The sequence below is a fragment of the Pelmatolapia mariae genome, linkage group LG23 (assembly GCF_036321145.2).
Source record: "Pelmatolapia mariae isolate MD_Pm_ZW linkage group LG23, Pm_UMD_F_2, whole genome shotgun sequence".
Taxonomy (NCBI): Eukaryota; Metazoa; Chordata; class Actinopteri; order Cichliformes; family Cichlidae; genus Pelmatolapia; species Pelmatolapia mariae.
This window is the reverse complement of record NC_086246.1, coordinates 42,851,603-42,868,291: the sequence shown is the minus strand read 5'-3', so window position 1 is coordinate 42,868,291 and position 16,689 is coordinate 42,851,603. Positions and strand designations below refer to the sequence as shown.

Genomic DNA, 16,689 nt, shown 5'->3' with positions numbered 1-16,689 from the left:
CTGATGTTTTTTGTTTTGTTTTTCTTCTTTCTGAAAGTGCCTTTTCTAAGTTTAAGGAGGTGATTCCTTCATTATCATGTTCAATACATAAATTCTGCTTCCACAGAGATCATCATATCATTCATAGTGTTACATTCTCAGTATGTATGATTCTGAATACTGTGGCTCCTCTAAAAAGAAAGCCTCAGATCAGAAGTGCTTGACTCCATGGCACAACTCACAACCGTGCACTTCTAAGCAGATAATGCATAAACTGGAGATGTGACAGGACTGTACTTATTTAAAAGATCTTCATTTGGCCTGGAAAACGACTTCAATAAATGTTTTGATCAACAATTAAATTTTTAAGAAAAAAGATGTGCCATTAAGTACAGCAACTTTCAAAATTACTGATATTGGACTCTTTATTTAGATGCTTTCTGTCCAATTGATCTTTCTGAGTTAACTTAATGTCTTCCTCTAAACCAGTGGTTCCCAAACTTTTTTTGCTGGGCCCCCCTTTGTTTACAAGAAAAATGTTCGCGCCCCCCCGCACGCGCGCACACATCGTCCAACCACACACACCCATATTTTTGCTCGATTGCGGTTTATTTCACACCTCAAACATTTAGTAAAAAATTAAGCAAATACGAGTAATCTGCAATAAATGACAGGTAGTAATAAAATACACTACTAACTATTTCACGCTGCGTCCACACCTACAAGGGGGATTTTTTGGAAACGCAGCTGTTTCGTCCACACGTAAACGGCGTTTCGAATCACCGAAAACGGAGATTTTTTAAAACTCCTTTTTTGAGTTTAGCCGTGGACGAGGAATACAGAGTTTGTCACTCAACGTCAAAGGTATGTGCCTTTTTTCACGTCACGCTGTGCGCCACGTTATTGTTTACATGAGATGAATTCAAGGGCGTCGATTTGGCATGGACGGAAGGGACATGTCCCCACCAATATCCAGCGATTATTGAATTGTCCCCACCAATAATTTGTATTTCTTTACTCAAAGAGATCAAACTCGATAGAAAGAAAAAAACGATCTGCCAACGTCTCATTCACCCAGCGGTGCAGAAAGAGTTAAATTACGTTCTCTACTGGAGTCCTACCTCATGTGACAAATATGGCCAATGTGATTGGCTGTGCCTTTCAGCAAGCTCTGTTTAGTTTTAGCAGCGGCAATCCTGCGCTGCGAGGACCTGCAAGGAGGAGAGGAGGACGGCAGCAAAAAGGAAGAACCTGGATATAAGAAAGTATTTTTCAAAGAAACCTGTAAGTCACTTAAAGTCAAGTTCACTCATAAAATGTGTCCGTCATAATAACGTTACAGGCAATACCAGGCCATACACACCAACCCTCCCGATTTTTCCGGGAGAATCCCGAATTTCAGTGCCCCTCCCGAAAATCTCCCGGAGCCACCATTCTCCCCAATTTCTCCCGATTTTCCACCCGGACAACAAAATTGAAAAACCATATCCTAGATTGGCCCAGCCAATTCCAGTTTCCAACAATAGCTGCTACTACTGCAGCTACTTAGCATTAATATTACTCTTATTACTCTTTCTGGGTTGCGAAATAAACTTTTAACATATTTTCAGGCGAGAATGTAGTTGTGTAAACTTCAAATAACTTAAACATGTTATTGTTTGGCCTTTTTCAGTGTTTTATTTGTTCGTGAGTAAATCGGTTTGGCTGAGATTAAAGTTATTAGATTAGATTAGATTAAATAAAACTTTATTAATCCCTCGGGAGGGTTCCTCTGGGGTTTTCACAGAGCTGAATAAATGTCAAACAGAAAACTGATTAAACAGAAGTGTGAGATGGTCGAGAATCTACGCCAGCGTCCGGTTATATTTTATTTAGACAGCAAGGAGCAGACAGCAGAGGTGACGTAATTATGAAGGCTAGACCCCCCAATTTCACAGTCGCTCATTTCCGGTCTACCCGGCTTTCGGAGGACCCAGCCCACTTAGACCGCGAAGGCCGGGTCCTCAGGTGGACGCAGCCTCTGAATTTGGACACCCCCGGAACAGGCCGGTGACATTTAACTTATTTTTTTCCGATAAGTAAACACTGTAAAAACCCCTTTGAATGTCTTCCTAATTCTGAGGTCTCAAGGTTGGCAAGTATGTGCTAGGCTTTGGCCCACATCAGTCTAAAACTGTATGTAACCATGAAAAAAGTGTTGCCATGTCCATCAGGACAGTATAGTATAGACTCCTTCACATAGTGGACATTGAGTTGTTGTGTGGGGAACCAGTAGTCCATGTCTGTTGCTGTAACAGTAGTTCATGTTTAGAATAAAAAATCCCAGCTCACTGATTTGATAGGAGCAATAGTGCCTAAGACGTTGCATAATTTTCCTGAGAGATCTTTTACTTTGTGGTAATCTTAGAGGAGTAGTTTTATGGACAAAAACCACCAGGTCATTTAGTGTTCCCTTAATGCTAATGTGTTGGTGAGATGGTGAGAGATGTTGGTGTACTATAACTGAAGTAATGTTGTTAGGTCCTTAAAGTCATATTCTTTTATTGTCATGACTCTATTTGAAGCTTTTTTTTATTTTTGTATGATACCTGATTTATATGGAATATGGCTGAAGTAAACTAAAGTCTAAAATCAGTCATTTTTTTAATAGTAATTTAACATTATATAATTCACATATAAAACTATGAATTGTAATTTTAAATGTTTTTAAAGCATGTAGAATAGCATATGTAGGCAAGTATATTTCTCCTTTTTTTTTATCAAGAAGCAAAGACAAAAAGGGAAAAAAAAGAAACAGCGCAGGGTTCAGTGGTTGAATCATCCGTCCCCACCAATGCCAAAACCAAATCTACGCCCTTGGATGAATTACAGAATGGCAGATAGAGACACAATACTGTTAATCTGACTGTCTGCAGGTTTTGTCCCTCCATTTACAAAGGCAGAGGCGTCACGGTGAAATTATTTTACGTGTAGTTGTTTTTTCCCTGTGTAATAATATTCAACATTGCTATCAATACATTTTTCAAAAAATGCCTCTGTGCAAAATGGGTTCAAAAACATAAACAGCTGTGGGATACTGTTTGTCTGTGATTTGAAGAGCCCAGCGCTGCTCCCGACACAGGGAAAACCAATTCTGCAGGGGAGACCTACTCAGCACTTGTGCAGGTGAAGCCAAAGGGAAGATATGCTTCACCATATTTTCTAGTCTTTGGCTTAGAATGAAGTTGGTTTGGAAACATATTCAGTGATGCTTCATCTCCTGCTTTGCGTTTCTGTGGCCGTTTTTGTTTCCCCCCCTCTTTCATGCCGCGCCCCCCACTTTGGGAAGGTCTGCTCTAAACCATCACTGTGACTTTTAACTGATCATTTCCAAAGGAATAGTTTATTTGAAGCATTTTAATCAGGATTTAAAATACATCATAGCACAGTGAATGTTGTACATAATGATCTTCTTACGGCTTCTATATTACACAAATATGTAGGACTCCCTTTAGTCACTTGCACAATATCTCTAATATTTAGAAACAGTCTGTCTGAAATTGATGCTGAAAAGCTGGTCCATGCATTTATTACTTCTAGGCTGCACTAACTTCGGCTATCAGGTCCCTCTTCTTTGGAAATGACAAACATGCTGTCTACTTTTAAGATTAAACTTAAAACTTTCCTTTTTGATAAAGTATATAGTAAAGGCTAGATCAGGTGACCCGGAACCATCACTAAGTTACACTGCAATAGGTTTAGGCTGCTAAGGTACTTTTCTTGATGCAATGAGGATGTCTTCTTTACTCATCTTTTTTTTACTCCCCATGTGTTTATACACCAGTACTGTATGTAATCATTAGTAATTCATGAACTCTGGCTCCTTTCCACAGGACACAGCAGATGGCTGCTCCACCCTGACACTGGTCCTGCTGCAGGTTTCTTCCTGTTAAAACGGACTTTTTCCTTCTCACCGTTGCTTGATCATAGATACATATCTGATTATTTGGGTTTTCTCTCTAATATTATAATGTCAAATTGCATTGAAATGGAATCAAATTCAGTGTCTTTACCCATTCATAATTTTCTTTCTATGCTTAAGTACTTTTATCGAACTCACACACTGGTGGATGCATCTGGGACAACTCGGGGTTCAGTATCTTGCCCAAGGATACTTGGACATGCAGACCAGATGAGGCAGGAATCAAACCACTGACCTTTTGCGAACCACTCTAGCTTCTGAGCTACAGCGACTACTCTTAAAATATATGTATTGACAGCAGCAAAAGGTGTCATTTAGCAAAAAAAAAAAAAAAGATGCTGGTTTAAGACTGTGCTGTTTGTGTTGTTAGACCTGAAAACATAATTTTTGGCTCACACCACTTCTCTATGGGGGAATTACTTGTACGTGTTATAAAGCGTAATATATGTTTTTATGTCACCAGAAAGCTTTTTGCGTAAACCCTTCAGTCCTTTTAAATTTCACAAATCATAAAACGAACTACAAATCCCTGCTCAAAATCATCGCAGATGATTGGTTGCGGCTCACTTAAACTCCACCGTGCATGTCTGCGTGTGGCTCTTCAATCATGTCAATCAATTCGGTTAAATCCGGACCAATCAGGTCCGGGGGTTTCCCTTGGTGGGCGGGACTGTGGTGCTTCCTCACACAGCAGGCTCGTTTCCTAGACGTTGCTAACAACCTGCTGCCTGCAACTTTCGCCTGTCCCCTCGTGCACTGTCGTTTTCCAGCTGAGGGGTGTTAGATATGTGCGCGAGGATGCAGCCGTGTCCACACTGAGAGTCCCCCTCAGCTCCGTGCCGGCTGCATGGTGCTCCGTGTCTCTCTGCCTGCTTTCTGACGCTTGAGGTTGCAGTCTGGCCTCCAGCCGCGACTGCGAATTAACTTCATTGCTCAGCGTCGCCTTGCTATGTTTATTTTATAAAGATGGCGGTGAAGGGGACACTGTAAACTAAATGACTGTCAGAAACATCGCCTCCATTTGTAATATGGTGAGTAACTCGCTGGTTTTCCGTGTTGATATCGATCCGCTTGCAGGCACTGTGCTGAGCCTGTGTGTGTGTGTGTGTGTGTGTGTGTGTGTGTGTGTGTGTGTGTGTGTGTGTGTGTGTGTGTGTGTGTGTGTGTGTGTGTGTGTGTGTGTGTGTGATGAGTCGCCTCCCACCTGCACCCAGAGAATGTGCACACTGCAGGGTTTTTTTTAAAACGAGTATACACAGTAGCTTAAATCGTGGCCCCATACTTTAGTTAGTTGTCGCTCAGACAGGGCCCCTTTTGTGCGCCTTTGCACGCTGAAGCTTGCCGGGAGCGTTTGCATTGTGTGTTGCATCCTGGCGAAACAACACAATGTACAGTTTGTATAGTTGTCACCGGTGATTGACAAGAGGGATGGGGGGGAGCGTGCTGCCTTTGACAGCTTGGTGTGATTGCATAATGTGCTGCAGCAAAGGACCGGTTACATCCTTGTAGCATAGAGCAGGAATCTGCACTAATCTGTGCTCCTGGTGTGTTCAGGGGCAGTGAAGAGTGGGTAAGAACAGACTTAAACGGCTCTGCCTAATGCCAGTGGCCTTTGCTTTATTTAGACTAGATGCTAATGTGAAAAGCCTGCAGTGTCAGTCTCATCTTAGCGCTGCTGGAGTTCTTAGATTGCACAGACTGATATATTAATCCATATCTCACCAGGATGTGTGGTGTTTTTCTTTTGTTTTTTTTTACTAATCTGTCTGTCTGTCTATCTATATGTATATATCTATCTATGTATATATCTATTAGTTCAGTATTATTTATAGACAACGACACAACAACAGACACCTCAAGGCACTTTATATTGTAAGGCTAAGACAGTATGAGCACTTGGTGACAATGGGAAGGAAAAACTCCCTTTTAACAGGAAAAAACCTCTGCCAGGAGCAGGCTCATGGAAGGGCAGCCATCTGTCACAACTTGTTGAGGGGTGTGGGGAGGAAAACAAGACAAAAGACACATTGTGAAAGAGAGAGCGGAGATTAATAATAAGTCATGGGTAAATGAATAGTGCTGTATAAATACACTGAGTGAAAAGAGGTGAGTGAAAAAGAAACACTCATGGGAAGCCTCCAGCAGCCTAGGTATATTCCAGTGAAACCAACTGCAATATATATAGTAAAATATATATATTTTACTACACTAGTAAAAGCCTCCCAACAAGTGTTTCACCAAACATAAAGCAGGAACAAGCAGTTCACAGGGAAGCCATCATCATGTGACTTTTTAAAAAAACATTTTTTATCCTGATCGAAATATTAGATCAGCACATCCCCAGTCAGTAGGTCCCTAACCCTATTTATTAAATAATCTTAACGAAGTAATCTAATCGAGATGTTACAAGTTAAGGACGCATTGATGGATATGGGCAGATAAAATGCTGCAGTGTATTGCACCAGTCATTATATTATCATTATTATTAGTATCCATGGATTTTTCTTAACACCGACTAACCTAAATTGCACGTCTTTGGACTGTGGAAGGAAGCCGAAGTACCTGGAGAAAACTCGTGCAGGAGTAAGGAGAACATGCAGACTGCACACATGCAGGGCAACAAGTTCAAATTAGGAACCTTCTTGCTGTGAAGCAACAGTGCACCTTCAGTGTTAGATGAATAATTGTTATTTCAAGCTTCTGCCTTAATCAGAAATATGTAGAAAGGAGCATAATATGTCTCCTTTAAGAATTTATTCCTTTCTAAATTAACAATACCACTGCCTGCTTCCTGTTATCAGGAGGAGCTCAAATTTCAAAGTGTGGTTTCAGATGTCAGTAAAGGTTGGATGGATATTTCATGTGTGGATTCTCCTTGGTAATTCGTCTCTCCTGGGACCTGCATGTTTCCCAAAACATTGGAGACTGGAAGTGGTAAGCCGGACAGACGGGTATCCATTGTCTGCTTTGACAGATGAGAAATGACAGTCATTAGAAGTCAAAGCCTTCCCCAACCTAAATTGTCTGCTGTGTTCACTCAACAAAGCTGTGATTCATTTGAAAAAGCTTTGAGCTCTGACATGTGAAAAGCCTCTGACAAGAGATAAGTGCTCTGTCTCAGCAAGTGGGTGCAGCAAGAGTCCCGACTTTTGATACGGGTCTACCTATTTAGACTATATCCGTTTTCTACGTTGACATGACTTGTTGTTCTGACGAAAGGAAGCAAGAAGTGCGGAAGTGTGTGCTTTCTGCAGAAAATTGAGATCTTTAAATTTTCTAGAAAGAATCATTTTATTAATTACAGAAAAAGTCAGTTTTGTTTTGCCTCATAGCTGCAGATGTAAAGCTGCTCCTGGCCCTTGACTACGCATCATTTCCATATTCATTTGCCTGTATATTCACACACCGGACTAAGCAAATAAGTCTGTCACTGAAATCCACATGAAGACAAATGATTCAAATGGAATATGAGATGATTACAATGACAGAGCGTCTCGTGTTTTGTCCCCTCAGGGCACCAATGCCTCTGCTCTGGAGAAAGACATCGGCCCGGAGCAATTCCCAATCAATGAACACTACTTCGGATTGGTCAATGTGAGTATCACTAAATCCTCGCTTGCATTAACAAAAGCCATTGCCAAACAACACTGGTGTCATTTTTCAAAATAAAATGCCACGGGACCGCAGTGAGTCATGTCCTCGACTGGTCAGCGGGTATTCGAGGTAACAATGTTGTTTGTGAGACTCTCGGCCAAACGGGGATGTTCTGTTTCCTTAATGAGACATTTATGTAAACACACAAGTTTCTCAACGCTCTAGACACTGTGTCTGCCAAATGGATAACAACAATAGAGCACACTGGCGTTTTTCCACGAGCTATTAACGGATAATCTAAAAGAAATATTCGAGTCCTTGTTTTAAATCGCTTCCTCATCACGGTTTTGTGTCTGTGTGTCCCTGTGGTTTTCTCCCGCAGTTTGGAAACACATGTTACTGTAACTCAGTGCTCCAGGCTCTGTACTTCTGCCGGCCTTTCCGGGAGAATGTGCTGGCGTACAAAGCCCAGCAGAAGAAGAAGGAGAACCTGCTCACGTGCCTGGCTGACCTCTTCCACTCCATTGCCACGCAGAAGAAAAAAGTTGGCGTCATACCGCCCAAGAAATTCATCTCCCGCCTACGGAAGGAGAATGGTGAGCATGCATCATAATGAAAGTTTCACAGTCGGCCTTTGTTATATCATGTGCTGGCATTGTATGAACACAGAAAAAGAATAAGAACTGTGAGGTCTACTCCATCTACAGTGGCGGGAAGTTACACGAACCTTATATTTTGGATAATGGACCTTTTATAGTAAAAAATATAAACATTATATGTTTTTTTTGTTTATGTGTTTGTTTTTGTTTTTTTTCCCGATTGCCAAGAATTGCATAAACACAATATTCTTCTATATGTGTGTCCAGAAGTACTGTTGATTAAGTAGTGGACAGTCCTCAAGCTCTTATTTTCAAAGTCCGCCGAACCTTCCTGTCCGAACAAGGACTACCGTCAGCCCAGTTGGAGTTTGTTCCTGGGATGAAAACCTCACTGGAGAGGCAGCTCAGCATATTTTTTAGTTATTTGTCACAAAGTGCTTGGCTAATTTGCAGAGAAGCACCTTATAAATATTTGCTAATTAATTTGTCACTTCCCCAAAGCAACAAGTACCCCCATATTCTGATAATATAGGGTTTAAGGGCACTTGGATCTCATCTCAGTTAGTTGTTTATGAACCTTGTGTCATACAGGCTGCTTAGACTTATTTTGCAATTTTGGTTGTAAAAGTTACAAAATACTTCTGATCTTTCAGGAACCGTTCGAATTTTCTCTTTAGCTCGAAATAGTTTAGGAGTTACAGTAATATGAAAAGCACATGGTAATCTCTGTGCAGAGCTGATTTTTCTTCCTGTGTTCAGACAGCAGTGCCTTGTGAATGCTTTGTGCTGCCATGAAACACCAAATATCCCCTTAAAGGTCACCTTTTCTTCTTGCCGAAACCGTTTGAATTGTGTCTCTAGCACAAATGGTAACTGAGTTACGGTCATTTAAAGAGCGCTTGTAAAATGGGCCTGCCACTGGGCTGTTAAAAAAATAAAAATAAAAAGGGGTTAATCCCATTGAGGTGTCCCAGTTTTAGTGTTCTGGTGTTATGTGCTGGATTACTGGATGAAGAGTCTCGCATTAATAATTTCTCAGAAGAGTAAGTTTTCTTGTAAAAATGTATTTGCGTAAAACATTGAAACAGTGTGCTGAAGAATGACTTGAGTGTCCATCATGTGGATCCTTTCACACACGTGTCCATAAATGGAGAGCTGAGTGCTGTGGTTTAGTTTTGTGTGCTTTTTGAGCTACATTACAGTCTGAATATTTGAAGTGAAAGGCAGGTGCGTGTTGGTGGTAAGGTCATTCAGAGTAGAGCTGACAGAAAGCCTGACTGTTCACTGCTGTCCATATTGAGGAAGCTTATTATGTGCATGAACAATGCAATCTCTGTTGAGACCCAGCTTTGGTCAGCTGGCTCATCTCTGGACTTTTTTTTCTTTCCCCTCGGCAGCCGCCACCATTCCCTTCTCATTTTCCCCCCTTATATACAGATCTGTTAAAACAAAGAATGTGTATGGATGTTTATATTATAAATAAACCCTGCTGATTTTACTTACAACATGTCAAGGCAGACATTTTCAAATTGCAGCATCGCAGTGGGAGTAATGCAGGTGTAACAAATCACTGTAATGACAGCTGTTTTCTGCTTGTGCCACTGAGCCAGCAGTTATTACTGTTATTAATCACACCTGTAGTTTTCACAACTACAACGGCTGTTACTTCCCCTGATGTAACATAGAAAGAACCAGTCGATACTGGTCTGCCGCTGCTTTATCTATACTGGTGCACTTGTTATTGTTGAAAACGTTTCATTTAGTTTTTACTGTATCTATAGAAAAAAGTGTATTTTGAGGAGTTAGGAGCCTGGGAGCAACGGACTCAGAAACGTATTCTTTAAAATAAGGTTTAATTTGCTAATAAGCTAGCTTTAGAGATGGCTTAGGGCAAATTTTGCTAATATATACAGATCTAGGCTAGCTGCTTCTCCCAATTTGCAGTCTCTATGGTAACCTAAGCTGAACTTAACAGTTACAACCTTATTGGTCCTTTTTGGGGGGGCTCATTGAATAGCTGTGGTTCAGTCCTTCAATCTGTAGCACTGATCTATTAAGCTTTCGGAGGTTTAAATTGCTGCATAGGTTTAAATAACAGCCTCCTGTAGGCCCAGTGTGGTAGAAATATTATGTATTTCTATTTATTGCCACAGGAAGATGAAGTTGTATGCATTTATCTCTGTCTCCTTCCAGATCTGTTCGACAACTACATGCAACAAGATGCACACGAATTCCTCAACTACCTGCTGAACACCGTGGCTGATATTCTGCAAGAGGAGAAAAAGCAGGAAAAGCAGAACGGGCGCCTCAAGAACAATGGCACCGCCGTCACCACTGAGGCTGAGACGGAGAACAAGACGGAGCCCACGTGGGTTCACGATATCTTTCAAGGCACACTGACCAATGAGACGCGCTGCCTCAACTGTGAAACGGTATGTGTGCTCCTGGTTTTTCTACACCGTGAGTTTATTAGAAGGTAGTTTGTGCTATCTGGTAATGGATTTGCTGGTCCGCGAACAAGAGATCTCAACTGAATAAGTCTGAAAAGGGGATTAGCTCTTTGCAAAGGTGCTGGGAGACATGGGGTAGAAAAAAAAAAAAAGAATCAGTGAGAGCTTCTGACAAGCTCTGACCACCCGGTTTACGTCAGAGCCGTCTGAGGTTTTGTCCTCACCTTTTTTGAGGGCAAGGAGTGGGACAGGTTGCCCAGAACAACCCCTGCAAACACCAAGGCGATGCGGTGTGCAGAGACAAAAGCCATTCAGTCAAATAAGCAGTTCAAAGACTGGCTGAGTGTGTGTAAGTGTGGGTGGGTGGCTGTTCTGTCACAGAACAGCAGGCTTATCCTCACTGACTCTGTCAGTGTAACGACGGATGAGTTACATCGGTGTCTCTCGCTGTCTGACAGGTGAGCAGCAAAGATGAGGATTTTCTGGATCTTTCTGTGGATGTGGAGCAGAACACATCAATAACACACTGTCTCAGGTAGTATTGATTTATTATACATTCAGACAGAGCTGACATATTCCCTTTGGTGTGAGTGAGACTGAGTAATTGAGCCTCCTGTGGTCTGCTTGTTCCTCCAGGGACTTTAGTAACACAGAGACTTTGTGCAGTGAATACAAATACTACTGTGAGACATGCTGCAGCAAGCAGGAAGCACAGAAACGGTCAGTAAAGCACTTCGTTTGACCACCAGTGTTATGTTCCTGCAGAAAGGCACCTTCCTAAGCATGTATTCTTCACTGCAGGATGCGTGTGAAGAAACTTCCTATGATCCTTGCGCTACACCTCAAGAGGTTTAAGTACATGGAGCAGCTGCACCGCTACACCAAGCTGTCCTATCGGGTGGTTTTCCCATTAGAACTCCGTCTCTTTAACACGTCTGGGGATGCAGTCAACCTGGATCGCATGTATGATCTAGTAGCTGTGGTGGTGCACTGTGGAAGGTATAGTATACTGATTAATATACATATGTGATGGATCTTGACACACCTGGTAAAAGTAGATATGTAAGGCTGTTATTGTGTCATGTTTTGGAATTTAAAAAAATAACAAGGTTAATGTTTTTAAGCCTCTACCAACTCACTGAGCAGACTTTGTTCAGCTGACCCATAAAGGCAGTGGAACAAGAACCCCGCACTATGAAACAAATTCAACATAGCCAGGATATTTTTCCTTATCTGGCTTCACCTGCCCAACGTTAGCAATCAGGCTAAGCAGTTACTCAAAGGTAGTTAAACAGCTTTGTAAGTCAACCTAGGCTTTCCCAATCTGCGTCATCAGAGAAAGACAGAGACTTTAGAAACTGCTGAAAAACTTCAGACCCTGCTGATATCCTTGCTCAGAGGTTTGAGGGATCTTCCAGGAATCATGATGTTATTTTCTGGTGAATCAATTGGTCAGTAGGAGGTGATTTCATGCCTGTTGATCTCTTATTGCCAGCGTAACCTGCTACAGAGCTGGTTACATCTGCAACACAAATGACCACAGAGATGTACCTCAGTAAAAAGTGAACCACCTTCCTGAAATTCAGGGGGTTAAGCCTGAAGTTACCTCGCTAAGTCCCACATCCTGTTTTATAGTTCAGGCTTCAGGTCTCTGGGCAAATCCACACTAATAAGTTTTTATTTTAAAATGCGTATGTCTAAGATAAAGTATTTATTTATAAAAAAAATGAAGTCTGCTGACGTTACACATAGCAAATCTTGCATAGTATTTTCAACCAGCACAAGCTGAGAAGTGAAATATGAAGTAAAAACTAAAACTGAGTCAGTCCCATAGGCTCCCATTCCAAATCCTCAGTTTCACAACATACCATAATTTTATTTATATAGCACTTTAAAAACAACACATGGCTGACCAAAGTGCTGTGCAGCAGAAATATAAAAAGTACAATAAGAATAATAAATTCAATAAATGAAATAACAATGCAGTAGCAGTGTCAGTTATCCACTGAGTCCAAAGCCAGCAAATAAAAACGAGTTTTTAACCTGGATTTAAAGACCACCACTGAAGTAGATTGCCTAATGTGAAGAGGAAGATCAATTCAAAGCTTCGGGTTCACAATAGAGAAAGCTCGGTTAGTTTAGGGACTGAGAGCAACAGCTGCTCAGCTGACCGGAGTGAACAGCAGATGTAAACATGTTTACAGCCTTGTACAGTAACAGTTTTGCACCCTGCAACAAATTTCCTCTTCAACAGCTGTTAAGGACCTTGTATAATTTACTAATTTAAAATCTGTCAAGTCTTCTTGTTTGCAATATTGTGGGTGTAGCTGCTTTAACTGGCAGGTGGGTGTCCACGAAGGCAGCTGTAAATGGGAGCTCTCTGCTGGGCTTCACCACCAGATTGTGGCACACAAAGTTCAGATTGTCTGGTAACTGAACCACTTATTTTTCCAGAAAACTAAGTGATGGCCAAAATGTTAACGCTGAGGCAATAAAACCCGACTTCCTTACATCACAGTGCCTATGTCCATCTTTTATAATCTTTGCGTCGCCAGCTCTCTCCTTCCTCTTTGCAGAAGTGCACACTTTGTCAAGTGCATTTAAAATTTGTTGCGTCTGTAAAGACTGAATTTATTCCTGATACTCCGATCAAACTGGACAGTGTAACACTTTAAAACTTGGCATGAATGTGTCCTAAAAGATTAGCATGTCTTTTATTCTGTCTTCCTTCTCTCACCCCAACTGGTTGCAGCAGATGGCCCCGCCCCTCCCTGAGCCTGGTTCTGCTGAAGGTTTCTTCCTGTTTAAAGGGAGTTTTTCCTTCCCACTGTCGCCAAAGTGCTTGCTCATAGGGGGTCATATGATTGTTGGGTTTTTCTCTGCATGTATTATTGTAGGGTCTACCTTACAATATAAAGCGTCTTGAGGCGACTGTTGTTGTGATTTTGCACTATAAATAAAAATGAATTGAAAAGTGGTGGTTGCACCTGGCCAAGAGCAGTCACTTCCTTCATATTATTACGGGATCTTGACAGATTTAAGGTATTAGCTCTCAAACCACATAAAGTTGCTGTGGGTTAATTTTGTGCAAACGACAGGAGGAAGTACACGTGGGCAGAGTTAAAGATTGCAATGTTTGTCTTTTGTCTCCTCAGCGGCCCAAATCGAGGTCATTACATCACTATAGTGAAGAGTCATGGCTTCTGGCTGCTGTTTGATGATGACATTGTGGAGGTGCGTCACTGTTAGTGTTGGCCTATTTGTTCAATGTTCCTTGACTCCTCTGTTTGTTTGCATTGCCATTTAACCTCATCTTACCTCTGTTGTGCAGAAAATTGATGCCCAGGCCATTGAGGAGTTTTACGGTCTTACCTCAGATATCTCGAAGAACTCTGAGTCGGGATACATCCTCTTCTACCAATCCAGGGAGTGACGCTGGAGAAGGATAGGAAGGACTTTGTTTTGTTTTTTTAACCTTCAGCCTAACAGACTCTTCATCTCCATCCCATCCTGCTCCCCCTCCTCCAAGTCAGACCTCTCTGAAGTATGTGCCAATCCTCTGCCCCAGTCTCACCCTCTGGGTTTTACCTCGTCTGTTTCTTTTCTCTGTCACTCTCTTTATTTTGATTCTTGTCTTTTAGCCACCTGCATTTGGACTGCACTTTAATACGAAAAGCAAAAATGCTCAACAGCATGATCGTGGAGGAAAAGGCATTGCATCAAGCAGCCACTTGGTGTTCTCAACCAGGAAGGATTTGGTGCACATAGTTGTCAGAAATTGTACTTTATCATTTTTATGTATATATATAAGATCTACTTCCATGATGTGCCACCCAATCATACTTCCTTCCATTAGGGCTATTCCCCTTCCTTAACTGAGCTTCGGTGTATTTATGTCTTTAGTGGGTGCATGAGAAATGTATGAAGTTGGAGACAAACACTGTATAATACGCATTGAGAGATTTCATGCATTTCTAATATTTCTCAAGCAATATCTGAACACTAATTGAAGAGAACTCACAAGCTTTAAACTACCTAAGTATAAAGCTGTCAGCTGTTGACAGTAGTAGATTTTATTTTGTCCTGTTAATCTGACCAGAAGCAATCGGTATTTAAACACTACACCCATAACACTACACATTGGGGGGAAAAAAAAAATTCCTGCTGTTTTCACTTAAATCCACTGAATCTTTATACGTTATTCACGTGGAACGCCCCTATTTATTGAACTCATTATATTTATTACTTTTATATGAAATGCTGGTAACGAAGTAGTAATGTAATTAAGTGAAAGGCTCTTTTGAGAGCTCATACTGTATGTTTAAGCTCTGGCTGTTAAGGATAAAGTGCATGAAACGCACAAGTTGATAGGACAGGTTAAAAAAAAAAAAAAAAGAAGCTAGGTTTAATTTTGTATTTTACATATGGAATAAGAGATTAACTTGACACAAGAGAGACATGACCCATTACTGCCTAATCTTTTGACTGAAAAAGCTAAAACGGTGCAATATGAGGTGAAAGTATCCAGTGTGGTGTTTCCCGGTGAGATTAAAATACAGCACATTTAATTGTGAGTAGTAGATGTGCTGTTTGGTTTGGTTTTTTCCCCTCTGTTATGTGTCCCTTTGCAACCTTGGACTGCATTGTCCTTTCTTTTCCATTTCTATTGTGAATTATGGCTTAGGCATTTGTCTTTGTCTCTGACTTTGATGATGTGTGTGTGTGTCTTATGTAGCACACTGCAATCCTGAAAATCTCTTCAAATTTAATGGTGATTGATACGATATCCCCAGTACTGTAAATGATCTCTCTAGCGCTTTTTTTCTCTAGCGCAACATCAAACACTTTGTTTTCATGTGAACAACATTCCTGTTTGCTCCACATCCGAGGGAATTACCATTGCAAATACATCTCGTTATAAATAAGACGTAGGAATAGGACTTATCTGTTAGGTTAGTGTCTGTGTTTGTACATGAGAGGCGTGTTGAATGCACTCGTTTCTGCTGTCTCATCCACGTAGTCTGTTTTCTGGGTGAAGTCATGACGAACACGTGCCAAAACTGGAGTCTGACCTTGCAACAGTCTTTAACAGAACATTATTTTCTTTGTAAAGATGCAGCTGTACATATATATTATGTAGAGAAACACTTCTGGGAATAGCGAAATATTTTTTTAAAGTTGAGATCTGATAATGCAGAGACGCTCATGGCAAGGATTTTAGCGTAACGTTAACCGTTAATGAAGAAATACTGTGCTGTTTTACAATCATGATTACATAATCAGAGTACTGAGCAGAAGCCACCATCTGCAGCTTTATGATAACGACTGGGTTAAACTGAGCCAGGGCAGAAAACGGTGGCTGGAATAGCAGACTTTTTAGACCCGGGTGTGATGAGAGAGAGACTCTTTCACGTGCTGATCTTCCATTAACACTTATGCACTCGCCCTTACTGAGATTTTCAGTCGTTGCACTTGGTCTCATGTATCTTACTGTGATGGTGTTCTACCAAGAAGAGCTGAGGTGCAGAGAGTCCTGCACCGTGTGGGACCTGACTGAACTTGTGTGAGGGAAGGAGATGACTCTCCATTTGGCAGTTAACTGAAAGTGCACTTTATTAGACGATGATGAGCTTCAATGCTTTAACATAATGAACCACAGTCTAACACACTCACTTTGAGTTAGTTTCTTCTGTTCAATAAAAATTGCTATCAACAATGTTTATGAATTGTTTGGTTTTATTCCTCTGTTGCTTCCTCCTTTCATCATTACTATACGTGTCAGCTGACCAGTCCTCATCAGTTTTTATTCCATTTTTAAGTTTACTTGGATTTCCTGAGTATGTATGCTTATTTAGGTTTTGTGTTTCTTGTAGAAAATGCTTAAATTGTATGATTTGCCAGAGGCAGATATAAGGCATTCATAAAGGCTATAACAAGAAGCACTAAGAGAGCACACACTTCCTGTAAGATGGCTCGCTTCTTTGGTCAGTATTTACTTTTAAGGTAATAGTATTTAATTTTGTATTTATTTATGTCCTCTTAGTTCTTTTTAAACGTACTTTAATAAGTTTGTAGTGCAGTAAAAATGTTTTCTTTGATTACACGG

General features: G+C 41.0%; 1 protein-coding gene across 1 annotated transcript; it reads left to right on the top strand.

Moving 5' to 3' along the window:
• Positions 1-4,609: 4,609 nt before the first annotated feature.
• On the top strand, positions 4,610-16,294 carry usp46 (ubiquitin specific peptidase 46). Its single transcript, XM_063466804.1, has 9 exons — positions 4,610-4,971; positions 7,454-7,534; positions 7,917-8,130; positions 10,327-10,565; positions 11,042-11,118; positions 11,220-11,303; positions 11,385-11,582; positions 13,739-13,817; positions 13,915-16,294. The coding sequence occupies exons 1-9, from the start codon at positions 4,936-4,938 to the stop codon at positions 14,014-14,016; spliced, it is 1,110 nt and encodes a 369-aa protein (XP_063322874.1). The 5' UTR covers positions 4,610-4,935; the 3' UTR covers positions 14,017-16,294.
• The last annotated feature ends 395 nt before the right edge of the window (positions 16,295-16,689 follow it).

Excerpts from the sequence above, each read along its gene's own strand:
- usp46 (XM_063466804.1), top strand. The coding sequence starts at position 4,936 with ATGACTGTCAGAAACATCGCCTCCATTTGTAATATG. Across the intron at positions 10,566-11,041 it reads GCTGCCTCAACTGTGAAACG|GTGAGCAGCAAAGATGAGGA; the intron begins GTATGTGTGCTC and ends GCTGTCTGACAG. Across the intron at positions 11,583-13,738 it reads GTGGTGGTGCACTGTGGAAG|CGGCCCAAATCGAGGTCATT; the intron begins GTATAGTATACT and ends TTGTCTCCTCAG.